Source organism: Pseudophryne corroboree, chromosome 1 (genome assembly GCF_028390025.1).
Source record: "Pseudophryne corroboree isolate aPseCor3 chromosome 1, aPseCor3.hap2, whole genome shotgun sequence".
NCBI classification, from domain to species: Eukaryota; Metazoa; Chordata; class Amphibia; order Anura; family Myobatrachidae; genus Pseudophryne; species Pseudophryne corroboree.
In genome coordinates this window covers 1,217,962,823-1,217,987,079 of record NC_086444.1, presented here as the reverse complement: position 1 = coordinate 1,217,987,079, position 24,257 = coordinate 1,217,962,823, and the positions used below count along the sequence as shown (strand labels likewise).

At 44.2% G+C, this 24,257-nt stretch overlaps 1 protein-coding gene across 1 annotated transcript in view; it reads right to left on the bottom strand.

Moving 5' to 3' along the window:
• LOC135051931 (vomeronasal type-2 receptor 26-like) overlaps nt 1-24,257 on the bottom strand; it is a 115,913-nt gene that overhangs the window by 50,487 nt on the left and 41,169 nt on the right. Inside the window, exon 5 of the mRNA XM_063957414.1 lies at nt 5,232-6,041. Within this exon, the coding sequence (XP_063813484.1) occupies nt 5,232-6,041 (810 nt within the window). The remainder of the gene's footprint in view (nt 1-5,231; nt 6,042-24,257) is intronic.

Here is a 24,257-nt window from a genome sequence, read left to right as displayed (position 1 = left end):
TCACCATCACTGCCCAATAGCACCAGTTTTACTCTAATATTTTAAGTTTTTTAGTGTGGATTCCAGGGCTATAACTAGAGGTGTGTGAGTGGTGCTGTCACCCAGGGCACAGGGCCTAGAGGGAGGCACTGTCACTGCCCAATGTCACAATTATTGCTCTGATATTATAAGTGATGTGGTATGGACGGCCAGTGCTATAACTAGACGTGTGTGAGTGGTGCTATCACCCAGGGCACATGGCTTAGGGGGAGGCACCATCAGTGTCCAATGGCACCATTATTTATCTGATGCTATCAGTGCTGTGATATGGATGGTCATGGCTGTTACTAGGTGTGTGAGTGGTGCTGTCACCCAGGGTACAGGGCCTAGGGGGAGGCACCATCAGTGCCCAATGGCACCATTATTTATCTGATGCTATCCTCTGATATGGATGGTCAGGGCTGTTACTAGGTGTGTTTGAGTGGTGCTGTCACCCAGGGTACAGGGCCTGGGGGGAGGCACCGTTACAACCCAATGGCACTAGTATTGGGATTCATAGTGCCTGGAACCAGACCCTGCAGCCTGTAGAGTTACTGCAGAGCTGCCATGTGCACTCTGGGTGGGGGTGGGGGTGTAATAGGGTGTGAGAATCAGAAATCAGGATACTTTGTTAGCTTCTCCTGTTTTTTTATAAAGTGGCAAAACCAGGTTTATTTTGCCATGTGCTCAACTTCATCCCGGTCACGACAAGCAGTTATTAAAATGAAGTGATACAGATTTGTCCTCATACATCTAGCCCCAATATGCCACACAGTGGGAGATGCCTGGGATAAGTCAGTGGACCCATGCAACTCTGCTAGCATTGGGCGTCTTTGACACAACACAATGCACTTAGGATACACCAGGAGACTCAGCTGATTACTTTGTTATTTGCCATTTGTATAGTATATCTGTGAGCCTCTATATGAAGCGTATAGGAACTTGACATGAAAAAAAGCAGCAGTGGCTCCATCGTAGCACTCCATTGGCAATTTCAAACACTCAGTGTTTGTTACAGCCCAGAAGAATGCTCCTGGGCAGATGTCACGGATGTCCATGCACCAAGATTAGGTCAAATGTTCCATGCCAAGTTTCCACGTAAGCCAAAAAGGTGTCCTGGGGCCATCCATAAAGGAGGGGTGCTGTCACACTCCGGACTTTTTAAAGTACTTTCTTACCTATGCGATGTCTGTCCAGGATGGTGCAAAAATGATCTGTGTGAGATGTATCCACAGATCGCTTCCAGAGGTCCTCCAGCGCTGATCCAGTATGAAGTCTCCTGCAGCGGCTGCTGCTTCTGTGCATAGTACTTAGCAGAGCTGTCTTCCATTGTTTCAGTGTTTATTTCTCATTGTGCTCACTTCCTGGTGTTTGGGCCTAGTCAGAGTTTCCCTCGAAATCCGGACATGGGCACTCCCATCTTTGATTCCATCAGCTGATTCTCCCATTGTCTAATCCTGGAGCTCCTTTCATCAGCTGACTGCAACATCCAATGAATCCACAATGCAAGGTGTAAAGGTAACTTCCTGGGATTTTCAATTCCTCAGTACAACAGTTTTTATCCAGGAAGTAACAGCTCTGTGCTGAGCTCCTTCATTCCAGTGACTTTGTATGATCTAGTCCGTTCCGATTCCATTCCGGATACCATTGTTAAATGGACTCTGCCTTTCTTCAGTGTTTTCAGTGTCAAGATTCAGGCACAAGCCCGGTGAGCAATCCAATCCGTTACGGTTACATTCCAGATGCTATTGTTATTTGAACTTTGCCTTTCTCCAATATTACCAGTGTTAATATTCCGGATCAAGCCCGGTCAGCACATCAGTCCATTACGGTTCCATTCCGGATGCTATTGGTATTTTAACTGTGTCTTTCTTTAATACTGTCAGAGTTAATATTCTCGATCAAGCCCGGTCAGCACTCCAGTCTGTTCAGGTTCCATTCCGGATGCTATTGTTATTTGAACTGTGTCTTTCTTTAATACTGCCAGTGTCCAGATTCTGGATTAAGCCCGGTCAGCACTCCAGTTCATTCTGGTTCCATTCTGGATAGTATTGTTATTTGAGCTTTGTCTTTTTCAGTCCAATCCGGTTCCATTCCGCTTATTATTTCTGTGGCTAATCTGTTATCTTTTGTCAGCTTACAGTATCTACAGTGAATCATGGATGTTGTTCTTTAATAAAAGCTTAATTTATTATTATATCTCCCTCTGAGCTTGTCACTGCTAGCACACTAATGATTCTTTCAAGTATATGCACCATACCTAGTGTAAGCCTCCTCAATTAATTTATACTCCCTCTGTGTCAGCTCCATCAACAAATGCCTGTCCAAACCAAACCCAACCCTCAGACGTGACATAAATCCTGCAAAACAGACTTTACTGTGCCAATAAAATCACATAACTATGGTGACACACAGCGCCAGGGCCGTCACTAGGCGTGTGAAGAATGTGCCATCACACATAGCACTGCAGGGTAGGGGGCGCTGTTGGTGGCACTTGTCAATTATCTGTTTTAATTACTTTCACTTGCAGCTATCCCCCTTTTTAAAGCCAAACATCTCCTGACCGCTACTGTCTACTACCCTGATCCCTTATGTCGCTAGTACCTATAAAACATTCATGACTTTAACCTGATAGCTCTTTGTTATTCTGTCACACTGTCCTTAATTACATTTCAAGATGCTGACATACCCAGGATTCAAACCCACCTTATGTCACTATTTGAAAAATGGGGAAGGCGGGGTGCGGCACTAATTTTCTTTCTGCCATAGGGTACCAAAAAGTCTAGTTATGGCTCTGCACAGCCCCATCACTGCAGTATCCCTGTACTCCCAGCTAACCTTACTGCAGCTAATCTGTGCTGCTAGTTGACAAATGTGCAATACTGTACAGCAGACTGTGCTCCAGAGTGAAAAGAGATAACCAAAAGACTATAGAGAGACTATTTAGCTATGCTGAGAGCGAAGAGCAAGCCATTACACTCCAGTACTCCATAGAGACAGAACTGACTAAAGTAGTAAATAATCTGGTCACTGGGAAGTCTAAAGGCCATAACTCAATTCTTATTCTTCTAGTTCTCTCTACTGCATTTGACACTGACCACTCTGTTCTCATACAAACTTTTTATTTAATAGGTCTTCAGGACACAGACCTTTCTTGGTTCTCAACCTACCTATCTAACCGCTCTTTCAGTGTTTTGTTTCTCTGAATCCACCTCCTTACTACCTCTATCAGTTGGATTACCGCAAGGCTCAGTCTTATATCTTCTGCTTTTCTCAATCCTTATCATCTTAACATGGAAGATACTCACCTATCTTCCCCAGATTTGTCACTATCTATCTTTGCCCATCTCACTGGATGCCTTTCTGTCATTTCAACTTAGAAATCCTCTTGTCACCTCAAATTTAATATTTTCAAAACAGAATTGATTATTTTTCCACTGACCAATTGTACTTACCATCCTGATATCTCTATCACTGTTAAGAACTCAACAATCCATACTACCCCCAAGCTCGCTGCTTAGGTGTCATCCTTAATTTGGAGCTGTACTTTATTCCCCACTTTCAATCTTTCTCAAAATCATGTTACATACAACTAAGAAACATCCAAAATTGGACCAAGGCCTTGACAAAGGCTTCTATAGCCGAAAACGCGTTGGTGAGGACATACTTTAGAGGTAGCTACCAACAAGCCAGGACTCTTGAGGTGGAATTCCGGTCAAGGGAGGTACCCAATAAAGCTGTTTCTTGTTAAATGTTAATTGGTGTGCACTAGACACTGCCAATTACGGTACACTGCTAAACAAATGTGTATTTTAAATTGCATTTTATTAAAATTAAAAGGTATCACACTATCATCATCCTCATGTATCCCTATATATGTCGAATGGATGAGAGGAGTCTGAGACAAAAAAGGGAATATCTGAAGTACCAAGGAGACTCAGGAGGACAGTGTGAATATTTCTGGGCTAATACAGAGAGAATGATTTAAGGGATAAGAAGGAGAACTTTATCATCCCTTTAATGTGACCTTGAGAATGGACATTTCTATTCCATATAAATCAACAGGTCATTCCCACCAGAGTACAATCACACCCTGTTTATTCCCTGATTTCATTTGCTCCAGTCCACTTTAGTGTTTTGTCTGGTGTAATGGTTAGCATTACTGTCTCACAGCACTGAGATTTTGGGATTTATTCTCACTATGGTCCTAAGTAAGGCCTAAGTCAGGCCTGATAGCAGGTGATTTTTGCACTGCTGCGATCAGATAGTCACCACCTACAGGGGGAGTGTATTTTAGCTGTACAAGTATGCAAATGCATATGTAGCAGAGCTGTACACACCGATTTTGTGCAGTGTCTGAGTAGCCCAGGACTTACTCAGCCGCTGCAATCGCTTCAGCCTGTTCAGTACCGGATTTGATGTCAGACACCCGCGCTGGAAACGCTTGGACACGCCTGGATTTTTCCAAGCACTCCTAGAAAACGGTCAGTTGACACCAACAAACGACTTCTTCCTGTCAATCTCCTTGCGAACGTCCGTGCAAATGGATCCTTCGCACAAACCCATCGCTGAGCGGCTATCCGCTTTGTACCCGTGCAACGAGTCTGCATATTGTGGTGCATGCGCAGTTTAGACCTGATTGTCCGCTGTACAAAAAGCGAGCAGGTCTGACTTAGCCCCTCTGTTCTAACTGAGTGAAGTTTGTATATTCTCTTATTACTTGTATGGGTTTCCTCCAGGTACTCTGGTTTCCTCCCACACTGCAAAAATGTACTGGTAGGTTAATTGGTTCCCAACAAAAAAATAACCCTAATGTGTAATTGTGTGTATGTACATGGGCAGACTAGATAATTCATGAGGTTCTTACCTGCTGTCATATTCTGTTTCTATAGAATTCCATTAAGATGCCCTGATTGGCACCTGAAAATAATGGTACTAATGAAAGCTCCATCAAACTGATGTGTAAACCATATGAACACTTGGATAATTAATTAATAATAACATTACATTAAACATTTCAATCTGGATTACATCTATTTTCAATGTCATCTCACAACATTTCATTTGACATTATAGATTACAGCAGAGATCAAAAAGATTATGACGATACTTTCAAGATAAAAAATAATGAAATTAAAAAAACAAAACCCTCAGATTTTATGTGATTTCTGCAGTAATATACTGTTTAGTCCACAGAGCTTACACTCTCTCACCTTGTGCGTAAATTGAAATGATTTTAAACAATACTTTTCTCGATACATATTTAAGGCTAAATTCACTTCATGTAGAGCTTGCGCCATGCTGAGGACTGCAATATACACCTGGTAGGTGGCCGGATCTCCAGTATAATTAAAAAGTTCACTAAACCTCTTCTTCCCAGCGCAGTCCTCCAAATTATATTGATGAATTCTTGAAAAGATGGTGTTCTTATAAGAATTTGCTGACAAGCACCTAAAGTAACGCATCCAAATATCTTCCAGCACTGGGTCACTAGGATGACTGGATGGATGAAAAGTGAATAAACGTTCCTGTAATGCCGGGATATAATGTGGTGGAGGAGAAAACACCAAACTCATCTCAACTGCTTTTTTTGTGTTACTAATAAACAAAAGGTTTATTGCAAGTGACCATGATGCTGGAAGGATTATTGTCTTGTTAATGAGAATATATGTTATACTACGCAAAAAGACAGTAGACATTTGCGTATATGTTCCACACATAACAACAATCTCTGTAGATGAAGCTTTTAACTCAAGAGGAATGTTATGATCGTATTTAGTTTGGGCAACTTTGACTTTGAATTCAATACAAATTCCATAATCATTAAATAGATTACTCAGATGTTCTAGCTCCCGTTCTCCGTTATCATCATCTGATGTGATAATTCCGACCCAGTTCCACCCAAAACTTCTCAGTAACTTTGCAATGCCTACATGTTCTGTCTGGTAGTTTTGTACTGTGCGAAAGAAGTTTGGATACAGAGTCCGGTCACTCAGCAGTGGGTCCCTCGCTCCATAGCTGACCTAGAAATTATAATAATGTTAATTTCCAAAAGTAACAGTTATTGAATTTCTTTCACAGTTAAGAAGGCCTCAGAACTAACAGTATTTGAAGTACCCATATGTTTAACAAAAATAAAGTAGGAACAGTAACAACTAGAGATAATCGGGTTTAGTTCTAAGAGAACCAACCCCCCCCCCCAAACTTTATGATCCGAGCCAGGAACCGAGTCCACCTTGGGACTTCCCACAATACTCAGTTCCCAGAATGAGGCAAAACATTATCATCCCACTGTCGGATTGTCGCGGGTTTTGGATTCCATATAAGGAGCCGCACGTCACAGCCATTTTCACTCTGGACTTGGAGAGCGAGGAAGACAAATCTCTGTCTCTCTCTGTGGGTGGTGGAATCGGGTGGGGTCAGTGTGTGCTCTCTAGGGGTGCATCCTGTATGCTTTTAGGGGTGCTGTCATGTCACTGTGCTGTCCATTGCTGTTAGGGGTGCTGCAGCTGTACAAGGGTGTCAGTGTCCTGTCACTGTGCTGTACAGGGGCACTGTCCTGTATGCTGTAAAAATACATGGGTAGTGTAAATACAGGGGTGCTGGCTCTGTCCTGTATGCTGTAAAAAATACAGGAGTGTTGTAAAGGTACAATGGCCCTGTCTTGTATGCTGTAAAAATACAATGGTGCTTTGACTAAAAATATACACTGGCCCTGCCTTCTAAGCTTTAAAAATACAGGGGTTATGTTGTTAAAAAATATATGTACAGTACACTGGCCCTGTCCTGTATGCTGTAAAAATACAGGAGTGATGTGAAAATAAATGTACACTGACCCTGTCCTGTATGCTGTAAAAATACAGGGGTGCTGTGAAAATAAATGTACACTGGCCCTGTCTTGTATGCTGTAAGAATATAGGGGTGCTGTGAAAATAAAGTGGCACTGTTCTGTGTGCTGTAATAATAAAGGGTTCTGTCCTATGAAGTGGAGAACAACACTTTGGAGGAAAAAATAGTGAAAAATCAGGAACCACTTCCAGTTCCTAGTACTTGTGCTGAAGCTGCTGCTGCCACCAGTCACGACACTGATGATGCAATTCCATCAACGTCATCTGCTAAGGCCAATGTCCAATGTCATAAAGGGCATGTAAAATTCAAGAAGCAAAAAATAGTAACCAAACCCCCCCCCCCCCCAGAAAGTATCTGATATGAAATGTAAAATTGTCAATATGCCATTCACAACATGAAGTGGCAAGTTAAGGCTAAGGCCTTGACCTATGTTCATGACTGGTGGTTCAGCTACTCATGAAGATGGAAGCCCTGTTCCCTCTCAAAAATTTTTTAAAAACAAAGCTTGTTAAAGCACAGGAAAAAACTACTTTTCGTTCAGAGATATCACAAATCCCCAAGGAGACTCCAAGTGTGTCCGTGGTTACGATGTCTAGGCCTGACCTTCCCAAGACTGTATGGGAAGAGGAGGCTCCTACCACCAGCTGCATGCCCACTGCAAGTGCTGGGAGGAGCACCGCCAATCCAGTTGCTGATCTTGAGATTGATATGGAATGGGAGTGGAAGGATGACTGCGCTAGTGAATGGCTGCAAAGAGGTATGTAGGGAGAAGTCATTATCTCCAACAAATACTGTACAGAAAGAAGAAAAATACACCCTCTATAGAGCAATCCGAAAGTCTAACAAGATAATAATAATAATAATATTATTAATAATAATTATAATGTCTCTTATGGTGAAAATGTCCTTCTGAAACAGTGAGTTTTAAGTGTTTCTGGATGCATGTACTGTACTCACATGTACGATGCATGAATTAAATTCATAAAGGTATCTTTCTCATGATGGTCCTGGGGGGTCTTGACGTACCCATAGACTGTTTCTCATGTAGTACCCATGGACAAGGGAGGAAAGAAGAAAGGAACCAATGGTATAATATGTTCAATATAACACAGTCCCCCAAGGAAAATACTGTATACTACTCCAAACTTAGCGTACTTATGTAAATACATGAAATGTATTTCTTATCAAGGTATTTTTATAAAGTGACCTGTGTTTACAAGAATAACCAAAATGGTGAGGCATACTTCAACTCATGTTCAAAGGATATGAATGATGCACATCAAGGTTTCTTTGAGCAACCCTCCTTTCCTCCGGAATATGCCGTCTTAATGATGTTTTATTGTGACAAAAAAGGCCACGAAAAAGAAAGGGGCTTGTAAAAATATTTCCATTTAATAAGTAATTGTACATAAAATTAAGCAATATAAAAAGAGGTAAAGCTCCAACAGGGAAGAGATGTAATAGAACCACAGACCTGGAGTGCGGTGAAGTCCGGACTGCCGCACTCTTTAGACTGAGACCATGATTATGGAAACCACACCTCCTCTAAAACCAACACGTTTTGACTTAATGTCTTTGTCAAGGTGTGATGAGCTGCTGACTGACTTGGTTTATAAACCCTTCACTATAGGGTCAACCTCCTATTGGGGTGGAAGGGGCGAGGCAAATGTAATATACCCATTTTTGCACTCAATTCCTTGTTATAATTGATAGTGGCCTAATTGGAATGAGCCGTGCCCCATGATCTCAATGGGACTTGTTAGTAAAGTGTTTGGGAGGACTGAGATATACTGGAAAAAAGTAAATAAGTGTATGCATTCCAGCTCTGGAATGCATACCACTTCCGGCGGAAGTCTTAACCTCCTCAACTTCCGGTCATGTGGGCCGCACATCGTGCACTGAATGATGACGTCCTTAATGTGAGTTGGGATGCGGTCACCCTATGTTGATGGTGCATGCGTTCCAGCACCAGGAAGTGGACGCGTCCCTAGTTCCTCTCTGGTCATGTGATTGGACCTACGATCACGTGATGGCGAGTTCAAACAATTCCTTTTGTAATGCAAATAATACATATGCATGCCAGTGGGGGAAATCACTAGTGATCTAGTGTGTAAACATATGGGTAATCTAAATATAATATATACCCAAATGTCCATGAGCTGGGCATATTATAATGATCATTAGAAAAAATAATAACCAATAAATTAAATAATAACCATATCATAGGCACACAAATATAAAATATATAAATGAAAACTAATAATAGACTCTCATCATATATAACAATAATATTAAAAAATATTCCATATGCATTAAGATAGTAAACAATAACTGAATCCAATGTTTATATTACGGTGTGTAAACCACATGAATAACCTGGCAATAATGTACCAGTAGATGCAGTTTAGATGTATGAAAAATGCTGAATATAAGTAAGGATGTGTATAAATACAATCAATCATCATGAATAGATGTTATAACAAAATGAATGATAGAACCAGAAGAGATATATATGGTGGAGGTGATGGATAGTATGTATATATATCCATGAGTGTGATGATGTACCAGACTTAGTTGTCGCATGATGGATGTATATTCCTCCAATGACCTTAGTAGGTTTCCTAATATCTCATAACACTAAATTTATTTGAGTCATAAAAACCATTTTGTTTCAAAGTCCAGGTTCAATCCCTTCGGGGTCAATGTTCCCAAATCAAAGATTGTTTCCATCTCCTTACGTGCTAACTGTTCTTCCAAGTCATGTTTCCTCCAAGTATTTTGAATTAAATGGATACCACAAAATGAGACCAAACTAGATATATTGCATTCGTGTGTACTCTTAAAATGGGCTGATACCCCATGTGTTAAAAGTCCAATTTTAATGTTGCAGTCTTTGCACAGCCCAGGACTTACTCTTCCAGTGTGATGATCAGGGCAGGAGTTGATGTCAGAATCCCTCCCTCCAACCGGCTGGACACTCCTGCATTTTTCCGGACACTCCCTGGAAACAGTCAGTTGCCACCCACAAACGGCCTCTTCCTGTCAATCCTATTGCGATCGCCAGTGTGATCGCTTTTTTCGTACTTCCCATCGCTGCTCGGCGCTCCCCGACGCTCCCCAGTGCTAGGGGAGCGACAAGCCTGCGCATTGCGGCACATACGCATGTCCGATTCAGACCCGATCACTGCTGAGCAAAAATGCACAGCAGCGATTGGGTCTGAATTAGGCCCATAGGGTCTAATTCAAAGTTGATCGCAGCAGAAAATTTGTTAGCAGTTGGGCAAAACCATTGTGGTCATTCCGAGTTGTTCGCTAGTTGTTTTCGGTCGCTGCGCAGCGATCAGGCAAAAACAATGGCAATTCTGCGCATGCATATGCGGCGCTATGCGCACGCGCAACGTACTTTCACAACAGCCGATGCAGTTTCACACAAGGTCTAGCGACGCTTTTCAATCGCACTGCTGGCCGCAGAGTGATTGACAGGAAGTGGATGTTTCTGGGAGGTAACTGTCCGTTTTCAGGGAGTGTTTGAAAAAATGCAGGCATGTCAGATACAAATGCAGGCATGCCTGGGTAAATGCAGGCATGGCTGGCCGAGCGTAGGGTATGTTTGTGATGTCAAATCAGGAACTAAACAGTCTAAAGTTATCGCAAACTAGCAGTAGGTCTCGACCTGCTCAGAAACTGCACAATCTTTTTTTGTAGCAGCGCTGCGATCCTTTCATTCGCACTTCTTCTAAGATACACTCCCAGAGAGCAGCGGCTTAGCATTTGCACGGCTGCTAAAAGCAGCTAGCGAGGGAACAACTCAGACTGAGGGCCCATGTGCATTATAGGGGAAGCAGATATAACGTGTGCAGAGAAATTTAGATTTTGGTAGGCTGTATTCAAACTGAAATTTAAATTGCATTGTAAAAATAAAGCAGCAAGTATTTACCCTGCACAGAAACAATATAATCCACCTACAGTAAATCTAACACTCTCTGCACATGTTATATCTGCCACACCTGCAGTGCACATGCTTTTGCCCAACTGCTAACAAAATTCCTGCTACAATTGACTCTGAAATACTCCCACTAGAGTAGGTGTTCATCCAACACCCAAAAATAACACAATTGGGAACAAAGAACTAGATGTTAATCCCTGTGCCTTCCTGTTTAAACATGTATTCAATACACTTCCCCAAAGTGATAAAATATCATAAGTTAAACGTGAGTCAAACGTGAGTCATACAACAATGATAAGAAATACTGAGCTTTGGCTATAGGTGAATTTTAGTCCAACATCGGCTTCAGACTTTCCATAAATTGCAGTGGAAGATAAAACACATCCTTTAGTAAGGAACCTGAAACAACATACGTGCTTCCCTCACATAAGCTTATTCCGCAGTGGGGGGTATGCACAATAATAGAAATGATAGTGCAGCATTCTTAACAGAACACACAGATTTAATATAAATTGCACTTACAAAACAAATGATAAAAAAGACATATAGACATTCTCTTTTGGCAGACACTGCAATGCATTAGGTATCTCACTCACTGGTGTTCAAAGTGGCAGCAGGTAAATGCAGATCCAGAAGCTACAACAGCACTCCGGGATATTGTAAAAGCGTCAATGGATGTCCAAAGTGAGGTGTCACGAAAACTAGAGATGAGCGCCTGAAATTTTTCGGGTTTTGTGTTTTGGTTTTGGGTTCGGTTCCGCGGCCGTGTTTTGGGTTCGAACGCGTTTTGGCAAAACCTCACCGAATTATTTTTGTCGGATTCGGGTGTGTTTTGGATTCGGGTGTTTTTTTCCAAAAACACTAAAAAACAGCTTAAATCATAGAATTTGGGGGTCATTTTGATCCCAAAGTATTATTAACCTCAAAAACCATAATTTACACTCATTTTCAGTCTATTCTGAATACCTCACACCTCACAATATTATTTTTAGTCCTAAAATTTGCACCGAGGTCGCTGTGTGAGTAAGATAAGCGACCCTAGTGGCCGACACAAACACCGGGCCCATCTAGGAGTGGCACTGCAGTGTCACGCAGGATGTCCCTTCCAAAAAACCCTCCCCAAACAGCACATGACGCAAAGAAAAAAAGAGGCGCAATGAGGTAGCTGTGTGAGTAAGATTAGCGACCCTAGTGGCCGACACAAACACCGGGCCCATCTAGGAGTGGCACTGCAGTGTCACGCAGGATGGCCCTTCCAAAAAACCCTCCCCAAACAGCACATGACGCAAAGAAAAAAAGAGGCGCAATGAGGTAGCTGACTGTGTGAGTAAGATTAGCGACCCTAGTGGCCGACACAAACACCGGGCACATCTAGGAGTGGCACTGCAGTGTCACGCAGGATGTCCCTTCCAAAAAACCCTCCCCAAACAGCACATGACGCAAAGAAAAAAAGAGGCGCAATGAGGTAGCTGTGTGAGTAAGATTAGCGACCCTAGTGGCCGACACAAACACCGGGCCCATCTAGGAGTGGCACTGCAGTGTCACGCAGGATGTCCCTTCCAAAAAACCCTCCCCAATCAGCACATGATGCAAAGAAAAAGAAAAGAAAAAAGAGGTGCAAGATGGAATTATCCTTGGGCCCTCCCACCCACCCTTATGTTGTATAAACAAAACAGGACATGCACACTTTAACCAACCCATCATTTCAGTGACAGGGTCTGCCACACGACTGTGACTGATATGACGGGTTGGTTTGGACCCCCCCCAAAAAAGAAGCAATTAATCTCTCCTTGCACAAACTGGCTCTACAGAGGCAAGATGTCCACCTCATCTTCACCCTCCGATATATCACCGTGTACATCCCCCTCCTCACAGATTATCAATTCGTCCCCACTGGAATCCACCATCTCAGCTCCCTGTGTACTTTGTGGAGGCAATTGCTGCTGGTCAATGTCTCCGCGGAGGAATTGATTATAATTCATTTTAATGAACATCATCTTCTCCACATTTTCTGGATGTAACCTCGTACGCCGATTGCTGACAAGGTGAGCGGCGGCACTAAACACTCTTTCGGAGTACACACTTGTGGGAGGGCAACTTAGGTAGAATAAAGCCAGTTTGTGCAAGGGCCTCCAAATTGCCTCTTTTTCCTGCCAGTATAAGTACGGACTGTGTGACGTGCCTACTTGGATGCGGTCACTCATATAATCCTCCACCATTCTATCAATGTTGAGAGAATCATATGCAGTGACAGTAGACGACATGTCCGTAATCGTTGTCAGGTCCTTCAGTCCGGACCAGATGTCAGCATCAGCAGTCGCTCCAGACTGCCCTGCATCACCGCCAGCGGGTGGGCTCGGAATTCTGAGCCTTTTCCTCGCACCCCCAGTTGCGGGAGAATGTGAAGGAGGAGATGTTGACAGGTCGCGTTCCGCTTGACTTGACAATTTTGTCACCAGCAGGTCTTTCAACCCCAGCAGACCTGTGTCTGCCGGAAAGAGAGATCCAAGGTAGGCTTTAAATCTAGGATCGAGCACGGTGGCCAAAATGTAGTGCTCTGATTTCAACAGATTGACCACCCGTGAATCCTTGTTAAGCGAATTAAGGGCTGCATCCACAAGTCCCACATGCCTAGCGGAATCGCTCCGTGTTAGCTCCTTCTTCAATGCCTCCAGCTTCTTCTGCAAAAGCCTGATGAGGGGAATGACCTGACTCAGGCTGGCAGTGTCTGAACTGACTTCACGTGTGGCAAGTTCAAAGGGCATCAGAACCTTGCACAACGTTGAAATCATTCTCCACTGCACTTGAGACAGGTGCATTCCATCTCCTATATCGTGCTCAATTGTATAGGCTTGAATGGCCTTTTGCTGCTCCTCCAACCTCTGAAGCATATAGAGGGTTGAATTCCACCTCGTTACCACTTCTTGCTTCAGATGATGGCAGGGCAGGTTCAGTAGTTTTTGGTGGTGCTCCAGTCTTCTGTACGTGGTGCCTGTACGCCGAAAGTGTCCCGCAATTCTTCTGGCCACCGACAGCATCTCTTGCACGCCCCTGTCGTTTTTTAAAAAATTCTGCACCACCAAATTCAAGGTATGTGCAAAACATGGGACGTGCTGGAATTTGCCCATATTTAATGCACACACAATATTGCTGGCGTTGTCCGATGCCACAAATCCACAGGAGAGTCCAATTGGGGTAAGCCATTCCGCGATGATCTTCCTCAGTTGCCGTAAGAGGTTTTCAGCTGTGTGCGTATTCTGGAAAGCGGTGATACAAAGCGTAGCCTGCCTAGGAAAGAGTTGGCGTTTGCGAGATGCTGCTACTGGTGCCGCCGCTGCTGTTCTTGCGGCGGGAGTCCATACATCTACCCAGTGGGCTGTCACAGTCATATAGTCCTGACCCTGCCCTGCTCCACTTGTCCACATGTCCGTGGTTAAGTGGACATTGGGTACAACTGCATTTTTTAGGACACTGGTGAGTCTTTTTCTGACGTCCGTGTACATTCTCGGTATCGCCTGCCTAGAGAAGTGGAACCTAGATGGTATTTGGTAACGGGGGCACACTGCCTCAATAAATTGTCTAGTTCCCTGTGAACTAACGGCGGATACCGGACGCACGTCTAACACCAACATAGTTGTCAAGGACTCAGTTATCCGCTTTGCAGTAGGATGACTGCTGTGATATTTCATCTTCCTCGCAAAGGACTGTTGAACAGTCAATTGCTTACTGGAAGTAGTACAAGTGGGCTTACGACTTCCCCTCTGGGATGACCATCGACTCCCAGCGGCAACAACAGCAGCGCCAGCAGCAGTAGGCGTTACACGCAAGGATGCATCGGAGGAATCCCAGGCAGGAGAGGACTCGTCAGACTTGCCAGTGACATGGCCTGCAGGACTATTGGCATTCCTGGGGAAGGAGGAAATTGACACTGAGGGAGTTGGTGGGGTGGTTTGCGTGAGCTTGGTTACAAGAGGAAGGGATTTACTGGTCAGTGGACTGCTTCCGCTGTCACCCAAAGTTTTTGAACTTATCACTGACTTATTATGAATGCGCTGCAGGTGACGTATAAGGGAGGATGTTCCGAGGTGGTTAACGTCCTTACCCCTACTTATTACAGCTTGACAAAGGGAACACACGGCTTGACACCTGTTGTCCGCATTTCTGGTGAAATACCTCCACACCGAAGAGCTGATTTTTTTGGTATTTTCACCTGGCATGTCAACGGCCATATTCCTCCCACGGACAACAGGTGTCTCCCCGGGTGCCTGACTTAAACAAACCACCTCACCATCAGAATCCTTCTGGTCAATTTCCTCCCCAGCGCCAGCAACACCCATATCCTCCTCATCCTGGTGTACTTCAACACTGACATCTTCAATCTGACTATCAGGAACTGGACTGCGGGTGCTCCTTCCAGCACTTGCAGGGGGCATGCAAATAGTGGAAGGCGCATGCTCTTCACGTCCAGTGTTGGGAAGGTCAGGCATCGCAAACGACACAATTGGACTCTCCTTGTGGATTTGGGATTTCAAAGAACGCACAGTTCTTTGCGGTGCTTTTGCCAGCTTGAGTCTTTTCAGTTTTCTAGCGAGAGGCTGAGTGCTTCCATCCTCATGTGAAGCTGAACCACTAGCCATGAACATAGGCCAGGGCCTCAGCCGTTCCTTGCCACTCCGTGTGGTAAATGGCATATTGGCAAGTTTACGCTTCTCCTCCGACAATTTTATTTTAGGTTTTGGAGTCCTTTTTTTACTGATATTTGGTGTTTTGGATTTGACATGCTCTGTACTATGACATTGGGCATCGGCCTTGGCAGACGACGTTGCTGGCATTTCATCGTCTCGGCCATGACTAGTGGCAGCAGCTTCAGCACGAGGTGGAAGTGGATCTTGATCTTTCCCTAATTTTGGAACCTCAACTTTTTTGTTCTCCATATTTTATAGGCAGAACTAAAAGGCACCTCAGGTAAACAATGGAGATGGATGGATTGGATACTAGTATACAATTATGGACGGACTGCCACGGTTAGGTGGTATAAAAAAACCACGGTTAGGTGGTATATATTGTAATACAATTATGGATGGACGGACTGCCTGCCGAGTGCTGACACAGAGGTAGCCACAGCCGTGAACTACCGCACTGTACACTGGTTGATAAAGAGATAGTAGTATACTCGTAACAACTAGTATGACACTATGACGGTATAAAGAATGAAAAAAAAACCACGGTTAGGTGGTATATATTATAATACAATTATGGATGGACGGACTGTCTGCCGACTGCCGACACAGAGGTAGCCACAGCCGTGAACTACTGCACTGTACACTGGTTGATAAAGAGATAGTAGTATACTCGTAACAACTAGTATGACTGACTATGACGGTATAAAGAATGAAAAAAAAAACCACGGTTAGGTGGTATATATTATAATACAATTATGGATGGACGGACTGCCTGCCGACTGCCGACACAGAGGTAGCCACAGCCGTGAACTACCGCACTGTACACTGGTTGATAAAGAGATAGTAGTATACTCGTAACAACTAGTATGACACTATGACGGTATAAAGAATGAAAAAAAAACCACGGTTAGGTAGTATATATTATAATACAATTATGGATGGACGGACTGCCTGCCGAGTGCCGACACAGAGGTAGCCACAGCCGTGAACTACCGCACTGTACACTGGTTGATAAAGAGATAGTAGTATACTCGTAACAACTAGTATGACTGACTATGACGGTATAAAGAATGAAAAAAAAACCACGGTTAGGTGGTATATATTATAATACAATTATGGATGGACGGACTGCCTGCCGACTGCCGACACAGAGGTAGCCACAGCCGTGAACTACCGCACTGTACACTGGTTGATAAAGAGATAGTAGTATACTCGTAACAACTAGTATGACACTATGACGGTATAAAGAATGAAAAAAAAACCACGGTTAGGTGGTATATATTATAATACAATTATGGATGGACGGACTGCCTGCCGACTGCCGACACAGAGGTAGCCACAGCCGTGAACTACCGCACTGTACACTGGTTGATAAAGAGATAGTAGTATACTCGTAACAACTAGTATGACACTATGACGGTATAAAGAATGAAAAAAAAACCACGGTTAGGTGGTATATATTATAATAATACAATTATGGATGGACGGACTGCCTGCCGACTGCCGACACAGAGGTAGCCACAGCCGTGAACTACCGCACTGTACACTGGTTGATAAAGAGATAGTAGTATACTCGTAACAACTAGTATGACTATGACGACGGTATAAAGAAAGAAAAAAAAATACCACGGTTAGGTGGTATATAATTATACAATTATGGATGGACGGACTGCCTGCCGAGTGCCGACTGCCGACACAGAGGTAGCCACAGCCGTGAACTACCGCACTGTACTGTGTCTGCTGCTAATATAGACTGGTTGATAAAGAGATAGTATACAACAATATACTACTATACTGGTGGTCAGGCACTGGTCACCACTAGTCACACTGGCAGTGGCACTCCTGCAGCAAAAGTGTGCACTGTTTAATTTTAAATTAATATAATATTATGTACTCCTGGCTCCTGCTATAACAACCTGCAGTGCTCCCCAGTCTCCCCCACAATTATTATAAGCTTTTATACATTGATGTGCAGCACACTGGGCTGAGCTGAGTGCACACAGACTGAGTCACACTGTGTGACTGCTGTGTATCGTTTTTTTCAGGCAGAGAACGGATATAGCAGAGAACGGATATATTAAATAAAAGTTAACTTAACAACAACTGCACTGGTCACTGTGGTAAACTCTGTCTGCACAATCTCTCTCTCTCTCTCTCTCTCTTCTAATCTATTCTAATGGAGAGGACGCCAGCCACGTCCTCTCCCTATCAATCTCAATGCACGTGTGAAAATGGCGGCGACGCGCGGCTCCTTATATAGAATCCGAGTCTCGCGAGAATCCGACAGCGTCATGATGACGTTCGGGCGCGCTCGGGTTAACCGAGCAAGGCGGGAAGATCCGAGTCGCTCGGACCCGTGAAAAAAAAGTGAAGTTCGTGCGGGTTCGGATTCAAAGAAACCGAACCCGCTCATCTCTAACGAAAACCACACTTTAACGCGTTTTCAGACCTCACCAGGTCCTTCATCAGAAGTGTGATCAAAGTGGCACTCCCTGATCCTTATAAAGGCACAATCAATTACTCCTAATTCTATACACCGGGACTGGCGCTCCATTTCCTGTATGGAGAGGAAATAACATGTCCCGGAAGTAAGAGCCTGTCTTGGCGCCATTTGCATTTCATAAATACGTTCCAAAGTAATTGCACCGGGACCGGCACTCCATTTCCTGTACAGAGCGGAAGTGACGTACCCTGGAAGTTGGTGCCCGTTCTGGTGCCACTTCTGTTCCATAAGTGAGTTCCAAAGTAATTCCAGTCACAAGTTCATGTCCATTTAAAAGCAGACCTTCTGTCAGTTTTTTATCTTTTATCTATATATATCATGATATTAAAAAACAAATATTTTTTTATGCACTATGGTGATGGCTTGTTCTAGTACTATTGCCATTTCACCCAATGTTATTTATTTATGTTTATTAAGAGATTGAGTATGGATTTTACTTATAAATAAAAATGGACATAGACATGTGACCGGAATTACTTTGAAATGAACTTATGGAACATGAGAGTTAAGGTTGCGTGAGATGGGGGGAGGGTTGAAAGAGGGAAAGGGGGTGGGGGAGACAAGAAGAAAGAAAGAAAGAAAGAAAGAAAGAAAGAAAGAAAGAAAGAAAGAAAGAAAGAAAGAAAGAAAGAAAGAAAGAAAGAAAGAAAGAGAGAGATGGGGAAAGAAAGTGAAAGTAGAAGGAGTGAGAGAGAGTTGAGCGAGAGAGGGGGTACAGGTGGCACTGTGTACCACGCTGTCCCCCTACCCCGGATACAAGCATCACTGTGTGTGTGTCCATTCAGTACAAGCAGAACTGTGCACCTTGGGTAACTACAGGTCCCCCTCCGAATTAGAGATGAGTGGGTTCGGATCGTTGAGACCCAAACTCCACGGAAATTCACGTGGTTTACAGGGGTTTGAGGCAGCCTCGGTTCTTCCCGCCTTACTTGCAAAACCCGAATGGGGGAAAATGTCATCATCCCACTGTCGTATTCTCGCGGGATTCGGATTTCATAATAAGAGCCGCGAGTCACCGCGATTTTCACTCGTGCATTGTAGATTGAGCGGAGAGGACGTGGCTATGTTCTCTGCCTGATTAGCCCAATATCAGCTAAATATCAGCTCAATATCTGTGTCCAGTATCAGTGCAGCATTGTGGTGACCAGTATATAGTAGTACAGTACAGTAGTCCATTGCTGTATTTTGCTGCTCCGTGTCAGTTTTATTATCCTGAATAGTGCTCAATGTCTGTGTTCATTATTATCATTGCTGCGACCAGTATATAGTAGAATAGTACAGTAGTTCAGTGCTGTTCTCGCTGCCCAGTGTCAGTTCTATTATCCTGAACAGTGCTCAATATCTGTGCTCATTACTATCATTGCTGCATTGTGGTGACCAGTATATAGTAGTACAGTACAGTAGTCCAGTTCTATTATCCTGAATAATATCTGTGCTCAGTATCAGTGCTGCATTGTGGTGAGTAAAAGTCCAGTGTATTGTGCTGAATCTTTCTGCTGTAGGGTGCTGTGGTAGTGTCCTGTCACTGTGCATAGGTCAACATCATTCCAGTCACAGTGGTATCTGGTACCTATCTAGGGGTATCTAATTACAGACATTACTGCCATCTAATTCCAGATTACTGGCATAAAAGTCCACACATTAAAAAATGGAGAAAAAAATGTGGAGGGTAAAATAGGGAAATATCAAGATACACTTCCACCTAGTGCTGAAGCTGTTGCCACTAGTCATGGCAGAGACAATGAAATGCGATCAACGTCGTCTGCCAAGACCGATGCTCAATGTCATAGTAGAGAGCATGTAAAATCCAAAAAACAAAACTTCAGTAAAATTATCCAAAATGAAAAGCATCTGAAGAGAAGCGTAAACTTGCCAATATCCCGTTTACGACACCGAGAGGCAAGGAACGGCTAAGGCCCTCTCCCATGTTACTCATGACTAGTGGGTCAGCTTCACATGAGAATAAAAGCATTTATCCTCCTGCTATAAAATTGAAAAGAGTTAAGATGTCAAAAGCACAGCAAAGAACTGTGTGTTCTTCTAAATCAAAGATTCCCAAGGAGAGTCCAATTGTGTAAGATTGCGATGCCTGACCTTCCCAATACTGGATGGGAAGAGGTGGCTGATTCCACCATTTGCACACCCCGTGCAAGTGCTGGAAGGAGCACCCACAGTCCAGTTCCTGATATTCAAATTGAAGATGTCACTGTTGAAGTACACCAGGATGAGGATATGGGTGTTGCTGGCGCTGAGGAGGAAATTGACAAGGAGGATTCTGATGGAGAGGTGGTTTGTTTAAGTCAGGCACCCGGGGAGACACATGTTGTCCGTGAGATGAATAAGGCCAATTACATGCCTGGTCAAAATACAAAAACAGTCACCTCTTCGGTGTGAAATTATTTCAACAGAAATGCGGATAACTGGTGTCAAGCCATGTGTTGCCTTTGTCAAGCTGTAATAAGTAGGGGTAAGGACGTTAACCACCTAGGAACATCCTCCCTTATACGTCACCTGGAGCGCATTCATCAGAAGTCATTGACAAGTTCAAAAACTTTGAGTGACAGCGGAAGCAGTCCACTGACTACTAAATCCCTTCTTCCTCTTTTACCCAAGCTCCTGCAAACCACACCACCAACTCACTCAGTGTCAATTTCCCCCTTAGACAGGAATGCCAATAGTCCTGCAGGCCATGTCACTGGCAAGTCTGACGAGTCCTCTCCTAACTGGGAATCCTCCGATGGTTCCTTGAGTGTAATGCCTACTGCTGCTGGCGCTGCAGTTGTTGCTGCTGGGAGCCAATCGTCAACCCAGAGGGGAAGTCAGAAGACCACTTGTACTACTTCCAGTTAGCAATTGACTGTCCAAAAGTCCTATGCGAGGAAGATGAAATATCACACCAGAAATCCTGTTGCAAAGTGGATAACTCAGGCCTTGACAACTATGTTGGTCTTAGATGTGCGTCAGGTATCCACCGTTAATTCACAGGGATTAAAAGAATTGCTTTAGATAGTGTGTCCCCGATACCAAATACCATCTAGGTTCCACTTTTCTAGGCAGGAGATACAGAGAATGTACACAGACGTCAGAAAGAGAGTCACCAGTGTCCTAAAAAATGCAGTTGTACCCATTGTCCACTAAACCATGGACATATGGACAAGTGGAGCAGGGCAGACTAATGACTATATGACTGTGACAGCCCACTGGGTAGATGTACTGTCTCCCGCAGCAACAACAGCAGTGGGTGCACCAGTAGCAGCATCTCGCAAATGCCAAGTCATTCCTAGGCAGGCTACACTTTGTATCACCGCTTTCCATAAGAGTAACACAGCTGACAGCCTCTTAAGGAAACTGAGGAACATCATCGAGGATTGGCTTACCGCAATTGGACTCTCCTGGGGATTTGTGACATCGGACAACACCACCATTATTGTGCGTGCATTACATGAGGATAAATTCCAGCACATCCCATGTTTTGCACATACAATGACTTTGGTGGTGCCGAATTTTTTTCAAAAAGACAGGGGCATTCAAGAGATGCTGTCGGTGGCCCGAAGAATTGCGGGCCACTTTTGGCATTCAGCCACCGTGTGCCGAAGACTGGAGCACCATCAAACACTCCTTAACATGCCCCGCCATAAGCTGAAGCAAGAGGTGGTATCGAGGTGGAATTCAACCATCTATATGCTTCAGAGGATGGAGGCGCAGCAAAAGGCCATTCAAGCCTATACATCTGCCTACGATATAGGCAAAGGAGGTAGAATGCACCAAACTCAAGCGCAGAGGAGAATTATTTCAACATTGTGCAAGGTTCTTTAACGGTTTGAACTTGCCACATGTGAAGTCAGTTCAGACACTGCCAGCCTGAGTCAGGTCATTCCCCTCATCAGGCTTTTGCAGAAGCAGCTGGAGAGATTGAAGGAGGAGCTAAAATGGAACGATTCCACTAGGCATGTGGGACTTGTGGATGGAGCCCTTCATATGCTTAACCAGGTTTCACGGGTGGTCAATCTGTTGAAATCAGAGCAGTACATTTTGGCCAACGTGCTCGATCCAAGGTTTAAAGCCTCAGTTGTATCTCTTTCCGGCAGACACAAGTCTGCAGATGTTCAAAGACCTGCTGGTGAGACAATTGTCAAGTCAAGCGGAACGTGACCCGCCAACAGCTCCGCCTTCATTTTCTATCCCCACTGGAGCTGTGACGAAAAGGATAACATTTCCAAAACCACCCGCTGGCGGTGATGTAGGGCAGTCAGAAGCGATAGCTGACATCTGGTCCAGTCTGAAGTACCTGCAAACGATTACTGACATGTTGTCTACTGTCACTGCATATGATTCTGTCACCATTGAAAGAATGGTGGAGGATTATATGAGTGACTGCATCCAAGTAGGCATGTCAGACAGTCCGTACATTTACTGGCAGGATAAAGAGGCAATTTAAATGCTGTTGCACAAACTGGCTTTATTTTACCTAAGTTGCCCCCCCCCCCTCCAGTGTTTACTCCGAAAGAGTGTTTAGTGAAGCTGGTAACCTTGTCAGCGATCGGCGTAGGAAGTTACTTCCAGAAAATGTGGAAAAGATGATGTTCATCAAAATTAATTATAATCAATTCCTCCATGGAGACATTCACCAGCAATTGCCTCCAGAAAGTACACAGGGACCTGTGATGGTGGATTCCAGTGGAAATGAATTAATACTCTGTGAGGAGGGGGATGTACACAGTGAAAGGGGTGAGGAATCGGACGTTGAGGAGGAGGTGGACATCTTGCCTCTGTAGAGCCAGTTTTTGCAAGGAGAGATTGCTTCTTTTTTGGTGGGTCCCCAAAACAACCAGTCATTTCAGCCACAGTCATGTGGCAGACCCTGTCGCTGAAATGATGGGTTTGTTAAAGTGTGCATGTCCTGTTTATACAACATAAGGGTGGGTTGGAGGGCCCAAGGACAATTCCATCGTGCACCTATTTTTTTATTTTTATTTATCTTTGCATTATGTGCTGTTTGGGGGCAATTTTTTTAAGTGCCATCCTGTCTGACATTGCAGTGCCACTCCTAGATGGGCCAAGTGTTTGTGCCGCCCACTTCGGTCGCTTAGCTTAGTCATCCAGCGACCTCGGTGCAAATTTTAAGACTAAAAATAATATTGAGAGGTGTTCAGAATAGACTGGAAATGAGTGGAAATTATCGTTATTGAGGTTAATACTACTATAGGATAAAAATTTCCCCCAAATTCTATGATTTAAGCTGTTTTTGAGGGTTTTTTGAAAAAAAAAAAAAAAAAAACGATTCCACAACTCACCCGAATCTGTCATAAATTCTTAAGGGAGGTTTTGCCAAAATGCGTCTGAATCCAAAACACGACAGCGGAACCGAATCCAAAACCAAAACACAAAACCCGAAAAATACCCAGTGCACATCCATACTTCTCATCAGCGTGGGCTGCAGCTGGTCCCATTTTCTGTTTTTTGTGGGATTGAGACATTGGGCAACAGCATTAGAAAGGAGAAGAAAAAGTGAGAGGAGGGGCTGGATTGGCTGGACTCCTCCTCCTGCTTGTACTGCGCTGACAGTGCTGCTGCATGCACATTCATTGCACCATACTGCCGCAGGTCTCCGTTTAAAAAAAAAGTTGAAGAAACAACATGGGGGGTGGAATGTGCCCATGTCCGTGTGCACCCGCCTCCACCCTTGGATCCGACAGTGCCTCCTGTGACCTCACCCACAGCCTGCTCCCCCCAGCCACCCCCCCTTACAAACACTCACCACCTTTTACACCCCCAGTCACCACACAAGCACAGCCTGTTACCCCCCATGTTACCACACACATACGCATGCACACAGGCTATTACATCCCAGTTACCACACACACACACACACACACACACACACACACACACACACACACACACACACACACACACACACCCTATTACATCCCTGTCACCACACATGCATACAGCCTATTACATTACATTCCAGTCACTACACCAGGGATGGGGAACTTTCGGCCCTCCTGCTGTTGTTGAACTACACATACCAGTCCAGCATGCCTTGCTACAGCTTTGCTATTTGGCCATGCTAAAACTGTTGAAGGGCATGCTGGGATGTGTAGTGCAACAACAGCTGGAGGGCCGAAGGTTCCCCATCCCTGCACTACACACACACACGCACACAGCCTATTACATCCCAGTCACCACACACACACACACACACACACACACTCACACACTCACACACACCCTATTACATCCCAGTCACCACACA